This window comes from Neovison vison, chromosome 4, assembly GCF_020171115.1.
Source record: "Neovison vison isolate M4711 chromosome 4, ASM_NN_V1, whole genome shotgun sequence".
Classification (NCBI taxonomy): Eukaryota; Metazoa; Chordata; class Mammalia; order Carnivora; family Mustelidae; genus Neogale; species Neogale vison.
The window spans coordinates 48,605,657-48,630,148 of record NC_058094.1 but is presented as its reverse complement, the minus strand read 5'-3'; the positions used below and the strand labels follow the sequence as shown (position 1 = coordinate 48,630,148).

Below are 24,492 nucleotides of genomic sequence, written 5' to 3'. Positions count from 1 at the left end.
TACTCCATTTTCCTTAAATATTTTAGTATGTATTTCTTAAAAACAAGGAAATACTCTTATCACATAATGAGAACACATCCATCAAAATAAAAAAATTAACATAGATACAGTTACTGTAATCTAATTCCTAGACTCCTCCTATCTGAATTTAGCCAATTGTTCTGATAATGATTTTTATAGTAAAAAAATCCAATTCAAAATCTCGTGTTGCATTTCATTTTCTTATCTAGACTGAAGTAAGTTTCTCCATTTTCCTTGCCTGTCATGACCTTAATGCTGGGAGATTATAAACAAGGTATTTAGGAAAATATACTTCAACTTGGTTTCTCTGATCTTTCCTCATGATTAGCATATCTTTGGCAGAACTGTCATAGAAGTGATTCTAGGTTCTTTTTCCATCTTATCAGGTGATATGTGATCTCATTAATCAGTTGATTAAGGTGATTATGTGGAGAACTCTCTGCAGTGAATTTACCTTTCCCTTTTGTAATTAAGTATTTTGTGAAGAGGTATTTTGAAAGTATAGAAATATTAAATTTTCATAAAATATTAAATAAATAAATGTAAAATTATGATTTCCTAATTTGTTCATAGGGTTTTAAAGATTTTATTTATTTATTTGAGAGAGAGAGCACAAGCAGGGAAGAGATAGAGGTGAAGCAGACTCCCTGCTGAGCAGGGAGCCTGACATGGGGCTTGATCCCAGGACTCCAGGATCATGACCTGAGCTGAAGGCATACACTTAACTAACCCACCCACCATATTCCAAGCATTTTAATGAGTTATCATTATATATTTTGATGCCCAGATTGTTCAGTCTGAACACTGGAAATACCTTTATATTGGTGTAGCCATTTCCTTGCTTTCTAGCACAGTAAGATTTTTTAGGCTCATCTTGTGCTTTCCCCCTCTGAGCCCTAGAACCAGCTCTCTTGAGTTTACTTTTCTACAGTTTTTCCTGCTTTATAAGCCCATTAATTTTTGATTTTCTCTTTTCTCCCTTGAATTTCTCTTGTTTTAACTTTCTTTTCCTAAGTTTTTGATTCAAAATGCTTAATTCTTTTTGTTTTATTTTTCTCTCTTTTCTAGTAATATAAATATTTTGGGGAATAAATTTTCTATAGAGAAAAACTAATTATATTCCTTAGGTTCATGAAAATATTCACTATTTTTACCTGCTTGATATTTTATAGTTTCAGGTGTGATATACTCTTTAAGAATAAATTTGATATATGTTTAATATAGCTTGTTAATTATATAATTTATATTTCTATCCCCAGTGATTTAATAACTTGTTTTGTAGGTAAGAAGGAAAGAAGGTTACTGTGGAGGTTATCCTGTCTCCATTTATTCCTGAAATTTTTGCTTTATGAATTTTAAGGCCATACAATTTGGGACACAAAAATATTTAATAGATTCCATACCTAAACGTGTACTTCTTGAGTTATCAACTTTAGACAATGAACATTCACAACCTCATATAAAATGAGAAAAATTTCCCTCTTCACAGCATGCTTTGACTAGTAAGAATATTATTGTCTAAGTCTTTGACTAGTTGCATTCATACCTTCAAATATTATTATTAAGGTCCCATTTTTTTAAAATATTCTTTAAACTTTAAATATTAATTATTTACTATGTGAATTATTTACTATGTGAATATAAACATATATTTTATGCTTTCACTTCTCTGCTGAAACTTCCAAGTTGTTACTCATTACTATTTATACCCTTTTTATTAGCATCTATGAAGAATTTATTATTTGTGTTAAGGCTTACAGAATTTACCTACCCTTTACTATATGGTGTCCGTACTATTTAACCTTCAATTGTATGTTTATCAAATTGTATTTTTCAAAGAGATTTTATGGTACTTTATATTCTCTGAGGTCTTATATTTGTTTATTACCTTTATAGTTATTGGAGAATAAAACTCATGATATATCCCTCCACCCCCATTTGTCTTACTATTTGCCAAGACTTTTCTATAGAGAAGACTAAGACCACACTGAGTTTTGGCTGGGTGCTAATAAAATAATTGTTTTTCTTCAAAACATAGTAACATTTACTTATTCACCCACTCCAGAATATCTGGTCTCTTTGTAAATTATGTATTATGCCTTCTCTTTCCCTTTCTGGATCATGGTATTAAATTCTTCATATTCAAATCTTTGTATGAGAAAAGTGTTCTCATGTGTTTGAGCACTTTTCCCCTATACCGTTATTTCTGTTTCTTATTCAGGAAAAGTTTTCATATGTAATATCAGTTTCATTTATTATTTTCTCTTTTTCTTTTCTCTATTTGAATGTGTTAGCCTTTATGTTCTGATTATATTAAATATTGTCATTTTTGCTATTTCTAACATAAATTTTGTCATAATGTTATCTTTCTCTTTTTCCTGAATTTAGCCTGTTTGTAATATCTATTGTCTTACCTATATTTAATGTCATGTAGCTCTTTGTTTTTCTTTTATAAGAAGTGTGTGTGTGTGTGTGTGTGTGTAATGGTGAGAGCTTTCTTCCCACTTCCACTGTTTCTTCTGATGCGTATTATTTGACTTTTATTTGGAAAATTAATTGTTTCTCATTATTCTTCACACCTTCCCTTAGGGTTTGTTTTGCCTTTGTACCCAGATTATTGAATGGTGGTTATTGTTTGAAGATAGGTAACTTGCTTGAAAAAAAATAGCAGTAGTACAGCAGACAGAATGAGTTTTCTTGTGTGTTAACTTTGAATACTTTCTCTTTAACTTAGAATACTTTCTTATCAACTCTGTTCTGTACTATTCCTTAAATGATATATTGCTAATTAGTACTGTCATAATTTATATTCCAAAGGTTTCTTTTTTAAAAAAATTATTTATTTAAATTTATACAGAAAAACAGTATTCATTATTTTTTCACCACACCCAGTGCTCCATGCAATCCATGCCCTCTATAATACCCACCACCTGGTACCCCAACCTCCCACCCCCCTGCCACTTCAAACCCCTCAGATTGTTTTTCAGAGTCCATAGTCTCTCGTGATTCACCTCCCCTTCCAATTTACCCCAACTCCCTTCTCCTCTCTAACTCCCCTTGTCCTCCATGATATTTGTTATGCTCCACAAGTAAGTGAAACCATATGATAATTGACTCTCTCTACTTGACTTATTTCACTCAGCATAATCTCTTCCAGTCCAAAGGTTTCTTGATGGTGACTTGACATCTATTTTTGAGCATAGTTGACACATAATATTACATTAGTTTTGGGTGTACGACTTAGTGATTTGACAAGTTTATACAAGTATAGCTACCATCTGTCCCGTTACATCGCTATTACAATACCATTGACTGTATTTCTTACGCTGTTTATTTGGCCTCTCTTTCTCTTCACTGACTGAGACAAGCTGCTTCTTTGTTATTTGGCACTTAACATTTGTCATCCTACCACTACAACAACCTGATTCTTAAAAAATATGTTTATTTGTGGAATCCTTGCTCAGCTCTACATTCCATATATGTCATAGGCTTCAGATTCCCATTAGTCTGTCTAAGTCTCAAGAACTTCCCATTTCAAGTAAGATTTCATTAGTTATATTCTTTAGGTTTATACAACCTTCCCCTAAAAAACTCTGCTTATTTTCTCAAACGAGATAAACTTTTGTACCTCTTAAAATTTATTGAAACTACACTATTTAGCTGGTATTTTTCAGTTTGTAGTTTGGAAATACGGTAAATACTTAGTATTTTTTCCTTTTTCAAGTTTTTATTTAAATTCCAGTTAGTTAATATACAATGTAACACTGGTTTCAGCTGTATAATTGAGTGATTCGTCACTTATATCTAATACCCAGTGTTCATCATCAGTGCCCTTCTTTTTTTTTTTTTTTTTTAAGATTTTATTTATTTATTTGACAGAGATACAAGCAGGCAGAGAGAGAGAGAGAAGAGGAAGCAGGGCCCCTGCTGAGCAGAGAGCCCAATGTGGGGCTCCATCCCAGGACCCTGGGATCATGACCTGAGCTGAAGGCAGAGGCTTTAACCCACTGAGCCACCCAGGCACCCCCATCAGTGCCTTTCTTAACACCCATCACCCATATACCCCATTCCCCCACTCACCTCCTTTCCAGCAACCCACAGTTTGTTCTCTATAGTTAAGAGTCTCATAAATACTCAGTTTTAATGAAGACCAAAATTTCTTCCTCTTTTCACACTTTGTTATTTAGTGGGCACTTTGCCATGGTGATATTTTTAATGCCCCAAACGACATCGATGTGATCTTCAATCTTCTGTAGGAGAGAGGTAAAATGATTAAAATTTGATAACATGCAAGGGGCAGGAAGTGTGTTGTGTGTGTGAGAGAGACAGAGAGAGAGAGAGAGAAATTTTAAGTAAAGTTTCTGTTATCTTGAAATTGATTTTCAAGGATGATGTTCATGTGAGTATTAGTGGAGTACAGGTTAGAGTTTTGTGCTGGAGAGATTGATTCAAGGACCGTAAGTGTATGTAAAATAAGTGCAGGTAAGATCATGGAGGAAGAGGATCTAAGCTGAAAAGACAGAGGGATCGAGAATGGATTCATGGACAAGGGAAATGAGCCAGGAAAGCAGTCTAGTGAGGAAGAAGCAAGCAGGGAGAGAATAGTGTCACAGAAGCCTAGTAGGAGGCTTCACCCGGGCCAGATGTCACACAGAATTTAGTGTAAGGAAGACTGAAAAGGTTATTGGACTTGAAACTCTAGGATTTCCTATATTCTTAATGAAACAAATTTTAATGAATAATGAAACTGGAAGATAAATTATAGTGAGTGGAGAAGTGAATTTGAGTTGAAGAAGTAAAGATGAATGTAGATTACTTTTCCAAAGTTGTTGGATATAAAGGGAAGTTATTTTGATAATTTGTTGCATAATAGTCCCCTCTTCTCTTCCTTTCTCAGTTAATATATGTATATTTTAACATCATAACCCACTTATACAAGGGACAGGAACAACATAAACCTACTTGTGTAATTGTCTATGTTGTACATCAGCTTTTAGTTTTAGAAGTCCTTGATTAGGCTGTATTCCTTTGCCTCTTGAAGGTTTATTTCATTGACATTTTTCAGGTCTCTTATGTTTATTCAGTGTTATTTTGAAGGAGAATTAACTTGGGTATTTTAGAAAACAAAATTAGTTGAAGGGAAACAAAGACACTATTTTTTTTTTTTTTAAGATTATTTGTTCGAGAGAAAGAGAGAACTCAGGGAGAGGGGCAAAGGGAGAGCAAGGAAGTTAAGCAGACTCCATGCTGAAGATGGATCCTGGTGTAGAGCTCAATCTCAGGATCCTGAGATCAAGACCGGATCTGAAACAAGAGTTAGATGCTTAACCAACTGTGCCACCTACATGCCCTAAAACAAATGCAATATTAATCATCAAAGTAGGAATGTTTAATTCTCTACTATTATACAAATCTAGACTTACTTAAAAGCATTGAACTGGATCACTTATCCAAGTATATAGAAAGAATTAGTCATGCTTATAGTGTCTAATGGATCATTTATTTTTTCTGTGTTCTATACTTCAGTCCTATGTTAGATTTCACCACCTGCTTATTTGTAGAAGTACTTCTATTCTTACCATAAAAAAATTATTGATAATATTTCTGTTGCTATTGCTGATGAACTGTTTCTTTGTGCTCTGAATTTTGCATTAAACAAAGTTATCAGTGTTATTAGTTACTAGAGTGTATCTTCCAAGTACTTTTGAAGAGGTCTCAGCTTTCTGTTTTCCAGATAACCATACCCTGGCAATTCCACGTGGTCACTGTCACATTTTCTCTTTGGCTGTGCTGTCCATCTCTTTTATGTTACCCAGTAGCCACTCCAATAATCCCAATTTCCCAGTAAATAGTAGTTTTGCATTTATACTTATTCTTAGCTTTTAACCCCTTTTAAAGGAAAGTTTATTGGAGAAAAATAGTTTAATTTTATTTTAACACTCACAAGACCCATTTAAAAAAATTTTTATAACCCCCACAAAAAACATACATAATTGATTCTACTGCACAAATATAAAAATACATATCTACCTCTGGACAGACATTAATGCATATAAACAAAAGATCACCAATGTATCACTCAGGTAAAACATGGGATTTTAGTTTCTTTATTTCAGTAATATACAGTGAGCACTGTATCTGTAAAGAAAATTGTTTTTTTAATTGTGCCATGAATTTCTTGTTCTTTGTTTCTAGTTTAGGATTTAGTTTTTAACCATCCTTTTGTATCAGCTTCTAATCTTCTTTCAAACAAACTGTGGTCAAAAATCTGTGACTTCCCATCATAGGGTTAAGCCCCCTCTGCTTCGGTCAAAAGCCCAGCTAAAATATATTCATGAGGGAAAACAAGATTGGAAAACAAATGTAAACTTAGTCCCTCTGAAACTCCTTAAGCTTTATCCTGGTATTAAATTTGATCACCAGAAAAGCTCAACTTCCAGTCTCTACAAAGTTACAATTTCATGTTGAAATCTATTGAGTTTTTATTTTTAATGAAACTACTTCAAAGACAAGATTCATTATGGTATTCAACACCCTTTATGTAAAGTCCCTTGTCACAAATACCTCCTAGAAATGAGAATCAGCAAAGAAATTTTTTGGTGAATTGTAAGATGTCCTTCTAGGCTGTGCATACTTAGTATACAGGCTATTCTGGTTTTGAGTTTACTTGGCTGTGCCAATTTTAGGGCAAAGCTTTACCATCAAGTGCTATAGCTTTTTACAGGCAAGTTGATGTCTCAATTTTTCTATTCTTTGCTAGCAATTCTTGGTCTTATAATATCCATCCTGTGATTTCTTTTTTGTAAGCTATTTTGACTGAAGGATGAAGATATTTACTTTTTAAAATCCCCTCTTGAAGCCAGAATTTCTCAAACCTTGAACTTTTTTTTTTGGAAATATCTATGGCAACCATCCCCTTTTCCTGTCCATACCAGACATCAGGGCTATTTCTGATCCTATTTTTAAACTGGGTTGGGAAATTGGACTAAACTAATATTTCATAGAAGTCTTTTCTTAACCCATAATCTAAAAATCTACTATAATTAGGATTTTATACAGTATCCTGTATTAGAAATATAAGTATACTTAAAAGTATTTTTGATAAAATGTAGCTATAACTTGGCTTAATTAAAATAATTATTCCATATGTTGCTAAAATGCTATTAGGTAAGTTTCTGATTCTTAAGCCTTAACTAAGTAATATAGTAAGAAAATACCTAAATCATGTAATTAGTATTTTCAAGTTTATTAAATGGTTATGGTTTATGTGGGTAGCAACTAGTTTTCTGTTTAAATTTATTTTATTCCAATTTCATTTTTAAAAATTATATGTTATTGGTTATTAATTTTAGATCACAGAAGGCTTAAACAAAATGCCAAACTTTGTAATTCAATAATTTGAAATTAAAAATTGATAAGTTGGACATGTCAAATTCTACTGGGATGTGGTCAGTCAGTACATTTAAAAAAGTTTAGAAGTGTGTTAAGCTGCTGATTTTCTCAATACCTTTTCACTAAGGGAAGGAATAATGTGCATGTTGGTATTACTGTTTTCTGTTTTACAACATTTCTAACAGCATGCATTCTCCTGGAGAAAGAGGAGGACCTGTGATGTGAGTGATCGTCATTGTAATGATGCTTATTGCATTCAGTACTCCATCTTCCTTTTCATCTCCTTTGAAGGATGTCAGTTCTTTCTGGCACTGAAGGAGAATTGCAATTATTTTGCTTCTTGGCTATGACCTTGGCTATCTTCCTGCTCTTTAGGGATATTGTGTGATTTGCTTACACATTAACTTCAGATGGAATTGCAAACTGAATCCAGAAATTGGAAGGTGCTTTGAAGAGGGACTAGTGAAAAATGGGGGCCTGAATGGATGAAATAAAACTTTGTAGTATTCCAGAGAGAGAGAGAGAGACAAAGACGGAAGACAGGAACTCAAGAACACTCTTTTTTGAATTGTCATGGTATTGTCAATTCACATTCTAAAGGTACAGGATGGGGATTCTGAAAGACTTTCTCCCAGAGGAGGGACATTATATGACACCTATAAACTCCCAACAAACAAATGTCAGACCAGATTTGACATCAATGAAAAACATTACATTCTTTGTGTTATTTAATCACCTTATTCAATTCTGCTTCTATATTAAGGACTGATAATACTTCACTTCCATGATCACTGAATTCTTTTACTATAATGAATGTTTGGAATTAAATTCTATTTATAATCTTGGTTAATAAGATTATAGAAAATTACTCCGATTTATAATTGATTTTTTTCAGGGTTGAAAATGTCTAAGTACATTGATTATGGCCAGTTGAATGCATTGTGCCACATAAGGGGACTGCAATCCAGGTAAGTTATTCATGTGTTTCTTTTTCTTTCATTCAAATGAATATGAACATGTCTGTTTTACGTATTAAAGTATAGTTTTATGGATTTAAAGTATAAAGTATAGTAAACTATTGTTGACTCCATATGTACTTCATTTACCACATAGTTAAAAAAAATTTGAAAAACTGGAGGTTATTTCTCCAGGTTAAAGGGGAAGAATATGTGTTATATTTTGAGGAAACAATTGAGTGTGAAGCAATTCATGCCTAGGTTGGTCCTTTCTAAGACTTAAAATTTTAGTCATAAAGGGTGAAAGGCTTTAAATGGTTGAAAACACAAATCCGGAATGAAATAAGTACTTTAGCTGTGCATGGGAGATACCTGGTTGAAAGATGGAGCCGAAGAATTAGGAAATACTAGGGCTTAAAGCTCAGGAATCCTAAGGTATGTGATACTTGAAGATATAATTTGAAAAAAAAATTATTGTCTTGCCAACTCTGTTTCCCAGGTTGTGTTTTTGAAATTATAAAGCTGGTTAGTTTCTTACGTATCAGTCAGTATCTATCCACTCTTCCACTTTCCCTTATTAAGAGAGGACCTTGCTTCATCTTTAATGGGACTACTGAGAAAATGCTTCTATATATTCTGTTGTATTGTATTGTATTGTATTGTATTGTATTCTGTTCTATTCTATGGTTTATGATAAGTGTCCTTCTTAATCCCCATCACCTATTTCCCCCAGGCCCCCATCCACTTCTCCTCTGGTAACCATCAGTTTATTCTCTATAGTTAAGACTGTTTTTTGGATTCTTTCTCTCTCTCTCGTTTTCCCCTTTGCTCATTTGTTTTGTTTCTTAAATTCCACGCATCTGTAAGATTAGATGGTATTTGTCTTTCTCTGACTGATTTATTTCACTTAGCATTATACTCTCTAGCTCTATCCACGATATGGCAAATGGCAAGATTTCATTCTTTTTATGGCTGAATGATACTTCTCCTTGTGTGTGTGTGTGTGTGTGTGTGTGTACCATATCTTCTTCTTCCATTTATCCATGATGGACATTTGGGGGGCTTCCATAGTTTGGCTATTGTAAACAATGCTGCAATAAGCATAGGTGTGCATGTATCCCTTTGAATTTATGTTTTTGTATTTTGGGGGTAAATACCTATAGATCATAGGTAGTACTATTTTCACTTTTTGAGGAACCTCCATACTGTTTTCCACAGTTTGCGTTCCCACAAATAGTGTAGCAGTGTTCCTTTTTCTCTACATCCTTACCAACACTTGTTTCTGGTATTTTTGATATTCTTGTATTTCTTTCTTTTTTTTTTTTTTAAAGATTTTATTTATTTATTTGTGAGAGAGAAATCACAAGTAGATGGAGAGGCAGGCAGAGAGAGAGAGAGGGAAGCAGGCTCCCTGCTGAGCAGAGAGCCCGATGTGGGACTCGATCCCAGGACCCTGAGATCATGACCCGAGCCGAAGGCAACGGCTTAACCCACTGAGCCACCCAGGCGCCCCTATTCTTGTTCTGATTTCAAATTATTTCTATATCTTCACCAATCCCGTCATTTCTTCTTTTTTTCAGAGAAAGGGAGGAGGATGTCCTTCTTTTTCAGATTTCTCCTAAGAAAGATTCTTTTTCTTAGGCACTTACGCCTTCTTCTCACTCTCACTGCCTTTCTGCACAGAGGAAGAATCAACATGCACTCCCAAGTTATGCCACTTGGCTTCAAACTTGGCTCAGGCACTTGCAGAGTGTGTGACCTTGGATTGGTTACTTAATTTCTCTTTACTTCAGTTTTCTTATTTTTAAAATGGAGATAATAATAGTACTATTTTACAGAGTTATTGGGATGACTAAATGAGCTAACATATGTAGAGTAAACAGGGTCTGGCACATAGGGAGAGTTATGTAAGTGTTATTTTAAAATGATTATTGCCATTCAAAAAGGCTCATCCAAGTTTTTAGGTGTTGAATATATCTTATATGTTGGACCCTTTTCTAACACATAAGACGCTAGTTCAGGTTTTGGAGTTGAATGCCTTTTGTCCTGTCATTTCCTTTTGCTTTTTTGCCCAGACATAAAAAACAAAAAACAAAAACCAAGAAAACCAAAAATGGGGCACCTGGGTGGCTCAGTCTTTAAGCGTCTGCCTTCTGCTCAGGTCATGATCTTGGGGTCCTGGGATTGAGTTCCGCATCTGTCTCTCTGCTCAGTGGGAAGCCTGCTTCTCCCTCTCCCACTTCCCTTGCTTGTGTTCCCTCTCTGGCTGGCTGTCAGTCAAATAAATAAATAGAATCTTTAAAAAGCAGACAAACAAATAAAGCATGTTTCTAGACCTCTCCCTCTACTCACCTTGGGTGATCATAGTAAGAGAGATTGAATCATCTAGATGTGGAACTGCCGAAGTATCCATTCTACATAAATCTTATACCTTTTCGTCTTCCTGGTTCGATTATCTCTTCTAAGTAGAGTTTTGTCACAATCAGCTGCTCCAAGCCCAGTCTGGTTGTCCTGCTTGACTTCCTTCTATTAAAGTCTTATATTTACTGTGCCTTTCCTTAGACACCAAATCCTGTGAATTTCTTGGGTGTTTTCTTTTGACACTTTGGTATACACCAGGGATCTGGGAGAGGGCATGTTTTGGGTGCCTGTATATATATATTTTGGGGGGATTTAGGGTTTAGGTTTAGGTTTTAGGGCTTAGGTTTTAGAAAAAGAATATAAGATTACAAATGCAAATATAGATTTGAAAATGAATATCTTTTTAGAATAAGATAATAAATTACAACAAAATGATGGTTTGGCAATACAGGTCCTTTTCCCACTAAGATTTCTTTCTGCAGATTATCAGAAATATATACATTGAGTTCTCCAGAATTACAAAGCTTTCAGTTGATTTTCCATATTTATTTATTCTTTATCTATTATATGTTAAAAATGACCAATGAAATGTTCTTCTATAATAAAAAAAAAGAAAAGCTAAGAATTAAATGACTCAAGGATTGACATTTTTGAACATGAAAACTACCGAGGGTTTGATTATATTATATATATGTGTTTGTATATAAACCCTACCAAGGATTTGATGATATATTATATATTTGTAATATATATAATATTTACATATTTTAAAAATATATATATATATTTAAACTATATATATATAAAATCTTCTTTGTTGTTGTCCTTCCTTTGGCCCATGGTGGAAGGATAAAGGGGAGGCTGCTACTCTCTACCACTTTCTGTGTGCCTCCACCCTGTACTCGGTCCCAGCTGTTGAAACTACTCCTGTCCCCTACCTAGGTGTATGAGAACTCTTCTCACTGGATTTTATACCCTTGTGCCTGTGTGTTTGCATATACATAAACTTTGTACAAAAAGCAAGTCCCCGTGTGTGGTGGCTGCGCCCAAATGCATGTAGTCAGCCAGTTGGTGTCTGTCTGATGTTTCTTCTCCTCTGAGAATAAAGACAATATATTAGTATGTTATTCTGGAATTTTTTATTGCAAGTAAAAGAAAAAGTGTGTAACAAAGAGGAATGATGTCACTTTGGATTTCTAAATTCTTGGATGTAAGACTTCTCATCTCTAGCAGACTATATATTCCACGAGGGCAGAAGATTTGTTCATCTTATTGCTTCCTACCCCCAAACATTTGGCATAGAGTTCAATGTTTTGAATTGAGTTACATTCTGATGTTGAGTGGAACTAATTATCTTCTTGGTGCTTTAAAAATGTGTAAGGGTTTTCTACATGTCGATTAGGAGGAAAGCTGTGTATTTATAGTGTGATTATTTATTTATTTATTTACTTAAAAGATTTTATTTATTTGAGAGAGAGAGAGAGCGAGTGAGTGCATGGGGAAGCTGCAGAGGGAGAGAAAGAAGCAGGGAGTCAGATGTGGAGCTGGATGCCAGGACCTGGGATCATGATCTGAGCCGGTGGTACATGCCTAACTGACTGAGCCACCCAGGTGCTCTTTTATTTATTTTGGTACTGTTGTCTAGAGAGCTAATCATTTTTAAACATTTTTTTAAAAGCACCTTCTGTTGGTTTGACATTTCATGCTTTGGAGATTTTTTTCCTTTTAGTCAAAGTACTTGATGATCAGTCAGCTCTTACGTTTAAAGTTCACTTTACATAGTAATAAACAGAGTAATATGGTTTAAAAGGAAATGTATGTTCTCCTAAGTTTCAAATAAACAAACAAACAAACATGAGGCTACATGTTTGCAAATGCATTTTCTTATGTGGCCTATTATTCTTGTAATTTCATGCAAAAACATTTAAACATGTATAAATTTGGAAATATAAAAGATAAACACAGTGATGAATCATATACATTTGTACATTTGTGTAAGAGTGGTGCTTGTCAGTTAGCTTTGTGACTGGGATATAGAGTTCAGTACTTATTAGTGATTAATATTACTAATACATAGCCACTTATCCTCAAATACAGAAGACTATATATATATATTGTGCTGATTATATATTTTTTATATTTACAGAGATTATAACTCATAAATGGGTTTTAGTCCAAAGTCCATTTTTTTTTAAAGATTTTTATTTATTTATTTGACAGACAGAGATTGCAAGTAGCAGAGAGGCAGGCAGAGACAGAGAGAGAGGAGGAAGCAGGCTCCCCACTGAGCAGAGAGCCCGATGCGGGGCTTGATCCCAGGACCCTGAGATCATGACCTGAGATGAAGGCAGAGGCTTTAACCCACTGAGCCACCCAGGTGCCCCCCAAAGTCCATTTTTTTTTTAAAGATTTTATTTATTTATTTGACAGAGAGAAATCACAAGTAGATGGAGAGGCAGGCAGAGAGAGAGAGGGAAGCAGGCTCCCTGCTGAGCAGAGAGCCCGATGCGGGACTCGATCCCAGGACTCTGGGATCATGACCTGAGCTGAAGGCAGCGGCTTAACCCACTGAGCCACCCAGGCGCCCCCCAAAGTCCATTTTTAAGTTGACTATCTAGCATCATTTCCCCATACTCACAATATTATAGAGTAGAACAAGATTGTAGAACAAGAAGTTAACTCAGAAAACATCTAGTGGAAAGTCCTCAATTTAAAGATGATTAATTTTGCCTAATTTTCCCAAACTGTATCTTTTATTTTGTACTTTTACATTAGAAAAAATGAAAATGATATCATTAAAATTATAGTAATTCATTAAAATATTAAAAATGGCATTCAGTAATTGTTTCTCATTGCTTTAGGTTAAGGTAAAGTACAGTAAGTTACTAGACTATTTTAGAGGTTGATGGAGACAATAGAAATTATTTTAAGGAGGCTCCTGGATCATTTTAAGGCTCTTAGGGTCTATTGATAATGGTTGGCTCTTCATGATAACTATGTTTATTGCAAAATATATTATCTTTTTCTTAGTGAGGGTGTTTTGCTAATTCTATTGGTGTATCAGGCAAAAGCAAACTTTTTCATATAAAAACTAAGATAAAAAGTGATAGGTGATTTTTATTTTTAAGGAAATAAAGTGTGGAAGAGAAAGGAGACAAGAAGATCTTTGAAAATAGGTCTTATGATTGGAGCATTTAGTCCATTTACATTCAGTGGGAATCCCGAAAGATATGAATTTAATGATATCATGCTGTCTGTAGAGTTGCTGTTTCTGGTGAGGTTCTCTAGTCCTTTTTAGTCTTTGTCACTTTTGGTCTTTTCTTCTCACTCAAAGAATCTACTTTAATATTTCTTGCATGGCTGGTTTAGTGGTCTCGAACTCTTTTAGTTTTCTTTTCCTGTCTGGGAAACCCTTCTTCTCTCCTGTTCTGAGTTATAGCCTTGCTAGGTAGAGTATACTTGACTGCATATTTTTCCCCTTCAGCATGTTGAATATATCATTGCCACTCTCTTCTGGCTTGCTAACTTTCTGTGGAGAGATTTGCAGCTGCAGAGATTTGTAAGTTAGGGACTTCTTTTAATGTTTGCTTTTTGGATTTTTTCTTCACCACTATATTTTGCAAATTTAAAGATAGTATGTCTTGGTGTTGGCCTGCTTTGTTGATTTTGATAGGAGTTTTCTGTGTCTCCTGGATTTGGATGTCTATTTCCTTCCCCAGATTAGGGAAGTTTACACATATTATTTCCTCAAATAAACCTTCTATTCCTTTTTCTCTCTTTCTCTGAGACTTCTTTGATATGAATATTATGTCTGATGGAGTCACTGAGTTCCCTGTCTACTTTCTTGATTCATCATTCTTCTTTTTCTCTTTTGTACAGATTCATCATTTTCCATAATACTATCTTCTGTATCACTTATTCATTCCTCTGCTTCTTCTAACCTTGTGGTCTGTCTGGTTTTGAATCACAGTTACTGCATTCTTCATTTTGGGCTGATTGTTTTTTAGCTCTTTTATATCTGCAGTAAGGTTCTCCCTGATGTCTTCCACGCTCCTCTCAAGCCCAGCTAATATTCTTATCACTATTGCTTTAAATTCTGGATCAGGCCTATTTCTTATATCTGTTTCAATTAGATCTCCGGCCATTATTTTTTCTTGTTCTTTCTTTTGGGATGAATTCCTCTGTCTTGGCATTTTGTCTAGGTCTCATCTTCTGTTAGAAATCCTGTTATGTTTCCTGCTTCTGAGAGTAATGGTTTTATGAAGAAGAGATTATATGGTGTCTAGAGTCTGGTGCTTCAGGGAGGGTCTGTAGTGTGTGCTGTGTGCACTCTGCTGCTGTGTTTTGCTGTTCTGTCACTCAGGTTAGTCATTGGAAGAGGTTCTCCTTGCCTGCAATGGACAGTGTTTGAACCTTGGCCAGAGTATGGTGAGTTTTAACTAATTGTGTTCTGATCTACTTGTTAAATGAGACCTAATGCCACTTTCACTAGCTTTGCTTTCTGAAGCTTTGCAGAACTTCACTTTCTGAAGCTTTGCAGAACTCTGTGGTTGGTCAGTAGACATGGTGCATGTGGGGGGTTTTGCTGTTTTTTTGGGGGGAAGGGACTTGCTGAAATGGTCCTTAGGAACACTTAGTCTGAGAAAAGCAGTACTAGTGGAGCCTAGGGGTAAAGATTTGGTGTAAGCAGGTTAGGCAGCCAGTGTTGGTGCTGTGCTATTTTACTTAAGTTGGTTTATGCTGAGGTTTATAGGGAGGGAAATGGTGCCAGCTAGCTCCTTTGTCCCCGGAGATGGGACTCTGTGCTTCCTGTTCTTAGGGAAACACTTTCTGAAGAGTGACTGATCTTCCCAGGTGTTTTTCAGATTACTATTTTCACACTCTCTGTTACTAGGTTGCTTGCCTGCGTGGAGCAGCTCAGTGCACTTTTGGCTCTATCCTGGCCAAGCCTGCTGACTTAAAACTTCAGTCTTTAAGGACCTAGTGTGGTGGGGACTGGTGCTGGTTTTCTGGGGGAGGGTTTTGCCACACTGGGACTGATACAGGTTTGATGAAGAAGGGCGGTTGCATCATAGTACAGGGGCATGGGATTTGGAACAGAGCAGGCTAAACAGCAAGTATGTGGTTTAGCCACCCTCAGGAGGTGTGTCTGTGGCTGTGCTGAGGGTCAGAAAGGGAAATGGTGCCCACTGGCTCTTTGGTCCCTGGGGAAGTGACCCTGAGAACACCAACTCTTACAGATGCACTCCAAGAAGAGTGAATAGTCTTCCCCAGTGCCTTAGGCAATCCTCTGATGGTGCCCTGGTCCCATCCTTCCCCCCATCCCCAGGTGCTTGTGTGCCTTCTCTCTAGAAATAGGACAGCACCCTCAGGTATCTATCCCAGCCAACCCCACGAACCTCTAAAACTCCTGTTTCTTTGAGCCTGCATATTGGAAAAACACAAAAATCAGCCTCTCTCATTTTCCCAGACAATACTCTGGGGAAGTGTTCTTGTGGATATCCCTGTGTCCTCTGCTCTGTCTCACCTTGCTTCTTGACTAGGCCTTACTTCTCTCTACAGCATCGTGATTCACTTCTCCCCCAAACCACATCTCTGCACTTCCTACCTTCCTCAATGGGGTCTTCTCTCTCCCTCTAGTTGTGCGGTTTATTCTGTCAATCCTCAGGTCTCTTTCCTGGCTATTCAGAATGATTTGATAGTTATCTAGCTGTGTTCCAGAGAAGAAGCAAGCCTAGGGTCCTCCTACTATGTTGCCATCTTAGCTTCCCCCACTATAGTACAGTACTATAAATGTATTTTCCTACATTTTTTCCCCTTTAGTTTACTTTATTGTAAATATACAGCATATACACGTCTGACATAAAGTTATGTATTAATTGGCTTTTGTTATCAGTAAGGCTTCTGGCAAACAGTAGGCTGTTAAGTTTGGGGACATCAAACGTTCTACATGGATTTTCAACTGCAAAGGGGGTTGTTTGGAGGGTGGGGAGTGCCCCTAACTTTGCTATGAGCCTCTGTAGCAAATTAATCAAGCCTTAACTTGGAAAGAGTCATGAAAATCTGCCCCTGTGACCAAATTGAACAGAGTTGTGCGTAATCTGGGGTTCTGCTACATGTGATTGGCATCTGAAGTGAGATGGGAACAGTCTTGTGGAACTGAACCCTTAATCTGTGAGATCTAGCACTACCTCCAGGCAGTGTAAGAACTGAGTTAAATTCTCAGACACCTTAGTGGTATCCCCAGAATTGCTTGGTATTTTGTGGAGGGACCCCCCCATACACATCGGAATTTGCTCCAGGAACCCTTAATCCCCTTCTTCTCTAATTTCTTGTCCTCTTAAGGAACTTTGTTCTAGAGGATGTTTTCTTAGGCCTGCTCAAGTTAGAGAAGCTATAAATGATCTCTAAGATGTGATTAACCCTCAAATATCTCTGTATCTTGATTTAAGAAACAAACTCATATTCTTATGAAAACTTGCTTCTCATCTCCATTCCTTATAATATTATCACAATTAGATTCTGAATTCCCAGAGGGAAACAATCATATGAGTTTGGTTCACCACTGTATTTTCTTTCTTCCTTTTTTTTTTTTTTTTTAAGATTTTATTTATTTATTTGACAGAGATCACAAGTAGATGGAGAGGCAGGCAGAGAGAGAGAGAGAGAGAGGGAAGCAGGCTCCCTGCTGAGCAGAGAGCCCGATGCGGGGCTCAATTCCAGGCCCCTGAGATCATGACCTGAGCCGAAGGCAGCGACTTAACCCACTGAGCCACCCAGGCACCCCACCACTGTATTTTCATTGCCTATTTCAGTTCAAGGAACATAGCTGGTATTCAAAAGATATTGCTGAGTGTCTGCCATTTACCTAGTAATTGAAGCATGAAAATCTTGTAGGCATGTTTTATGCACTTGTTTCTTTATTTTTCCATATGTTATACTTAGATTCTACTGTTCCTTTGTATTTCTAATACTTGCTACTTATTTTTTATCCAGTACTCAATTCTAGTTACCTGTCTAGTTACCTGTCTCCAGGACTACTACATTTACAATTAAAGTTCCATTCTCAAGTCTCTTCTTATCTTAATTCCTCATTGTGTACTACAACAAAGTAAATATTTTTATTTCATTCATATTTAAAAATATTTTTTAAAGGTTTTATTTTTTATTTGATAGAGATCACAAGTAGACAGAGAGGCAGGCAGAGAGAGGGGGGAAAGCAGGTTCCCTTGCTAAGCAGAGAGCCCGAGCGGGGCTCGATCCCAGAACCCTGGGATCGTAACCTGAGCTGAAGACAGAGGCTTTAAACCACTGAGCCACCCAGGTGCCCCATTATTCATATATTTGTAATAGACTTTATTTTTTGAGCAGTTTTATGTTTGCAGAAAAATTGAGCAGAAAGTAGAGTTTCCAAATACCCTTTACTCTCTTAGTTTCCCATATTATTAACATCTTGCGTAAGTGTGGTATATTTGTTGCAACTAATTAATCAATATCGGTATATTACTATTGACTAAAGTCTATGTTTATAACAGGGTTCACTGTGTTGCACATGCTAGGGTTTTTGACAAATGTATAAGGACATGTATTCACCATCACAGTATCATATAGAATATTTACTGCTCTAAACATTCCTTGTGTTTCACCTACTCTTCCCTCCTTCCTTAATCTCTGGTAACCACCAATCTTATTATTTCTATAGTTTTACTCTTTCCAAAATGTTACATACTTGAAAAAATACAGTTATTAACTATTTAAAATTGATTTCTTTCTCTTAGCAATGGTACATTTAATATTCCTTCATCTTTTTTCATGACATGATAGCTCATTTCCTTTTGTCACTGAATAATATTCATTGTATGGATGTACTTCAGTTTATCTATTCAATTGAAGAATAGTTGCTTCCAAGTTTTCACAATTATGAATAAACCTGCTATAAATATTCATGTACAGGTTTTTGTGTGAATGTTAAGTTACCAACTTGGGAAATACCAAAGAGTGCAATTGCTGTATTGCGTGGTAAGAGTATGTTTAGTTTTGTAAGAAACCACCAAACTGGCCTCCAAAGTGTGTGTACCACCACCTTTCCACCAGCAATGACTGAGAGTTTTTCTTGCTCCATTCCTTGACAGCAATTTGTGTTGTCAGTGTTCTGAATTTCAGCCATTCTAATAGGTGTGTTGTGGTATCTCGTGTTTTTCTTTTTTGTTTTGTTTTGTTTTTTAGAGAGAGAGACATACACAAGTGGGGGTAGGCACAGAGGGAGAGGAAAATAATCTTAAGGAGGCTCTACGCTCAAAGCAGAGCTCTACCTGGGGCTCAATCTTAGGACCCTGAGATCTTGACCTGAGCTGAAATCAGGAGTCAGACACTTACCTGAGCTACCCACGCCCCTGATACCTTGTTATTTTAATTTGCATGTCCCTGATGATATATAATGTGGAGCATCTTTTTATATATTAATTTTCCATCTGTATTTCTTCCTTGTGAGGTGTTTGTTCATATCTTTTGCTGATTTTTTAAATTAGGTTGTTTGTTTTCTTATTGTTGAGTTTTAAAAGTTATTTTTATATTTTGGATATCAGTCCTTTATCAAATAGGTGTTTTGCAAATATTTTTTCCCAGTATGTGTATTGTATGTTCATTCTCACAGTAGTGTCTTGCAAGCAGAAGTTTTAAATGCTAATAAAGTTTAACTTATTAATTTTTCCTTTCATGAATGATGTTTTTGGTGTTTAATCTAAGAAGTCATCACCACACCGAAGGTCACTTAGATTATTTTCCAATTTTTTTTTCTGCAAGTTATAAATTATGGCTTTTACATTTAGGTCTGTCATCTATTTAGAGATAATTTTGTGCAGGGTGTAAAGTCTGTGTACCCATGCATTTTTTTTTTCCCAGAGAGATGTCAAGTTATAATACCATTTTTGGAAAAAAATATCCTTTCTGTATTGAGCTGCCTTTGCTCTTTTGATTTGATCATGTGATTGTATACATGTGGATCTATTTCTGGGCTTACCGTTCTGTTTCATTGATCTTTTTGTCTACACTTTTTTGCCCATATTATTTCTCTGACGTGTTTGTGAATTTCTACAGATATATCTTCAAATTTAATTTCTTATTCAACTCTCTCTAATTTGATCTTTGTCCTTTTCATTGTGTTTTTAATTTTAATAATTATAATTTTCATTTTGAGATGTTCCACCAAGTTCTTTTTTCAGATTTGCCTGGTCATTCCTGATAGTCTTTTGTTATTGATCATCACTGTTATTCTATCTTTTATTTCTACAAATATCTTATACCATTTTATACCCTATATCTAACATACCAGGATTTATAGTCTTTAGGAGTATAAGTCTAATGCTTCACTCATGGTAACTTGTCTTTGCAGATAATCTTTCTGTGAAAGATTTGCTTATTCTCAACATAGAATAACACGTGACCTAAATTGTGGATACTTTCCCCCAGGGAGAATTTATAACTTTCTCTTCCCAGAACCAGGGTATATGAAGAAGCTGACATTCCTTCATTCTCCTTCAAGAATCTGTCTCTAAATCAAGGTCCTCAGGCTGGCTCCCCTCCTTTTTCCTGGGTCAAGTTGCATTTTCCTCCCAGTGCCCTCCTCAAAATCCTACCCCTCCTGTCTACTTCTTGTTCACATCTCAGGTATCCACTCACTTTCATTTCCTTTTTGTTGCAATATGGTGCTCCTCAGAGACATCACTTACTCCTTGTCAGATCAATAATGTAACAGAAAGTTCTTTTGCATGATATGTGCAAGAACAGAGTTCTTTAGAGAATCAAGACTTCCACGATTTAGAAACTGTGAAGATCTTTTTTCTAAGGTGTGATGTTCTACACTACAAGACAATGGGTGCCAGATATTTTCTTTTTAATAGTTCTGTTACAACAATGAAAATTTCCCTTAGACTCATTGTGTAGGTCCTTTAAATAAAGAAATAGAGTTTATATCTCTACACTTAAAAAAAATACTTATCTGTTTTAAAGAGAGAGAGCACAAGCAGCAGGGGCAGAAGGAGAGGGGGAGAAAATCTCAAGCAGACTCTATACTGAGCATGGAGCCTGATGTGGGGCTGGATCTCAGGACCCTGAGGCCATAAACTGAGCTGAAACCAACAGTTAGATGCTCAACTGACTGAGCCACTGAGCCACCCCCGTATCTCTACATTTTTAAAAAATGAAGAATTTGTTACTCTATGCATATATTCTGTATCTTGGTTTGTAGCAATAGTTATTATTTTTACATGCCTAATATATTATAAATGGTGGGTCAAAGCTTTGCTTTTATTACTTCTAACTAGTACAACAATCCCAAAGGTAGATATTCCTTTTCTAAAGATAAATAAATGAGAAGTTGGAATTGTTTATAAGAGACAAAGCACAACTTCAGTTTATATGCTAATTGAGTATTTGTTCTAAAATAGGGGAAGTAAAATTTTATGACAGGTCAATATCCCTATAAAAGGTTTAGATTGGGTCTTCAAGTCATATCTTTACAGCTGGCTTTGTCAAAACATATCTTTTAATTTTTTTTCCAGGAACTTTATGAAAATAAAAAATGTAGGGATTAATCTTTATGATTAATTTATCTACTAATCAACTCTAGTGGCATAGGAGTAGAGCTCCTTTGAAAAAATAATCAAATAATTTTGAAGCCATGAAGTCATTGGAGGTGAGCTGAATCCATAGATAAGGAAGCGGATCAAATGTACTCATAACTAGATACTAACATTTCAAAAAATTTCAGAAGTAAGTCAGAAGAAACTGAATAGAATGACACTTTATAGTGGTATTATCTGAAGATTGCTGATTGATTGATCTTTCCATTTAGTAGCTAGGGTATGTTAAATACATTGACCTTATAACAGAACATTTTTTTCTTTAAATTACTAGTGTAATAAAATAATGAAATCCATTATATACAATGTAATATATAATAAATAAAAGAAAACATAAATCCATTTTATATAATGTATAATATATTATCTCTTTCTCTCTCTGTGTGTGTGTATATATATATCTATCTATCTATCTATATATATATATATAAAGTGAACTTAATTTGTATTAAATTACACCTGCACCTTCTTCTAATGCAGAAGAATAACATTTATATTCTTTTTAGTTTTCATCAAATAAATGTATAGATGCTATAATATGTAAAAGAAAAATTCAGGAGGAAAAAATCTATAAGAGGTTGAAAAGATTCAACTTTTATGACTTGTTTTAATTAATTTAAAATGAAAAAATGTAAATTGCCTTAGGGAAATCACATAAATATAATTCATCAATAAGTATTTTATTAAAAGTGTATTTATTATTCCCAAATTTGTAAGCAGAACTAAACATGATGCAGAAGATACATGCAGAAGATAGAAGTTGTTAGGGTATATAAGTTGTTAACAACTTTTAAGTTGTTAGCAGTTATAGACAAATCCTAAATCTCAGTGGTTTAACATAATAGAAGTTTTTTTGTTTCTCAGCTCAAGCCTTATAGAGTTATTTTTTATTGGTAGGCTGTTCCTATTTTGTTCTCCCATCTTTGTGTGTGGTTTTCACATCTACCCTACTCATTTGCTTCAAGTTGGAAGAGAAAAAGACATGGATAAGGAAGATGTGGTCCATATACACTATGGAGTATTATGCCTCCATCAGAAAGGATAAATACCCAACTTTTGTAGCAACATGGACGGGACTGGAAGAGATTATGCTGAGTGAAATAAGTCAAGCAGAGAGAGTCAATTATCATATGGTTTCACTTATTTGTGGAGCATAACAAATAGCATGGAGGACAAGGGGCGTTAGAAAGGAGTAGGGAATTTGGGTAAATTGGAAGGGGAGGTGAATCATGAGAGACTATGGACTCTGAAAAACAGTCTGAGGGGTTTGAAGTGGCGGGGGGATGGGAGGTTGGGGTACCAGGTGGTGGGTATTATAGAGGGCACGGCTTGCATGGAGCACTGGGTGTGGTGAAAAAATAATGAATAATGTTTTTCTGAAAATAAATAATTTGGAAAAAAAAAAGACATGGAGAATCTTAGGTAGGAAGGTTTTTTGGTGAGGTTGGGAGCAGATTTTGATGGGCTTGGTCTGGAATGGTGCACATTACTCTCACCCTCTCTTCCATGTTCCATTGTCTAGAACTCAGCCATGAGACTACATCTAAGTGCAAGAAAGGTTGGGAAATGTACTTTTTAGCTCTATGCCCAGGAAGAAAAAGACATGTTTTTTTGCAACATAGAGAAGTTTTTGAGATTGATATAAAATCATTGTATATTAAAAATTGAATTGTTATTATTTAGACATGTATCTATTAATTGATATATAAGGAACTGAGTTATATAAAGGATAAATGACCTGCTTAAGTTTATATAAAGTAGAAAAAATAATGTTCAAATTCAGATCATTTTGAGCCCAAGACTAAGATTCTTTTATTTCTTATCATAGGCACAACCTAGTAGAGAACGCAAGAAGTAACTGCGTGTCATGTAGTTAGGGAACACCATCAAGGCTATTAACCCCAGTTAATAGCCTGGGGCTCCTTCTTTGGCCTGAGATAGTGTAATTGGTGTACAGCCTGAAGATTATTTTGATTGATTCACACAGTAATTTAAAACTTTTAAAAAGTAAGTTACTGTCTTAGTCTGCTTAGGCTGCCATAACATAAAACCATAGATTGTCTTAAATACCGGAATATACCAGGCCTTCATGTGTACATGTGGAGAGAGAGAGGTCTTTCTCTTCTTCTTCTTAGAAGACTACCAGTCCTATTGGATTAGGTCCCTACCCTCATGATATCATTTAACTTTGTATTCTTTTTTTTTAAATTTATTTATTTTCAGCATAACTGTATTCATTATTTTTTCACCACACCCAGTGCTCCATGCAATCTGTGCCCTCTATAATACCCACCACCTGGTACCCCAACCTCCCACCCCCCCCGCCACTTCAAACCCCTCAGATTCTTTTTCAGAGTCCATAGTCTCTCATGGTTCACCTCCCCTTCCAATTTACCCCAACTCCCTTCTCCTCTCTAACACCCCTTGTCCTCCATGCTATTTGTTATGCTCCACAAATAAGTGAAACCATATGATAATTGACTCTCTCTGCTTGACTTATTTCACTCAGCATAATCTCTTCCAGTCCCGTCCATGTTGCTACAAAAGTTGGGTATTCATCCTTTCTGATGGAGGCATAATACTCCATAGTGTATATGGACCACATCTTCCTTATCCATTCGTCCGTTGAAGGACATTTTGGTTCTTCCCATAGTTTGGCGACCGTGGCCATTGCTGCTATAAACATTGGGGTACAGATGGCCCTTCTTTTCACGACATCTGTATCTTTGGGGTAAATACCCAGGAGTGCAATTGCAGGGTCATAGGGAAGCTCTATTTTTAATTTCTTGAGGAATCTCCACACTGTTCTCCAAAGAGGCTACACCAACTTGCATTCCCACCAACAGTGTAAGAGGGTTCCCCTTTCTCCACATCCCCTCCAACACATGTTGTTTCTTGTCTTGCTAATTTTGGCCATTCTAACTGGTGTAAAGTGATATCTCAATGTGGTTTTAATTTGAATCTCCCTGAGGGCTAGCGATGATGAACATTTTTTCATGTGTCTGATAGCCATTTGTATGTCTTTATTGGAGAAGTGTCTGTCCATATCTTCTGCCCATTTTTTGATATGATTGTCTGTTTTGTGTGTGTTGAGTTTGAGGAGTTCATTATAGATCCTGGAT

General features: G+C 35.7%; 1 protein-coding gene across 1 annotated transcript in view; it reads left to right on the top strand.

The window, feature by feature from the left end:
• CNBD1 (cyclic nucleotide binding domain containing 1) overlaps nt 1-24,492 on the top strand; it is a 373,802-nt gene that overhangs the window by 9,809 nt on the left and 339,501 nt on the right. Inside the window, exon 2 of the mRNA XM_044246969.1 lies at nt 8,309-8,381. Coding sequence (XP_044102904.1) covers nt 8,309-8,381 — 73 coding nt within the window. The remainder of the gene's footprint in view (nt 1-8,308; nt 8,382-24,492) is intronic.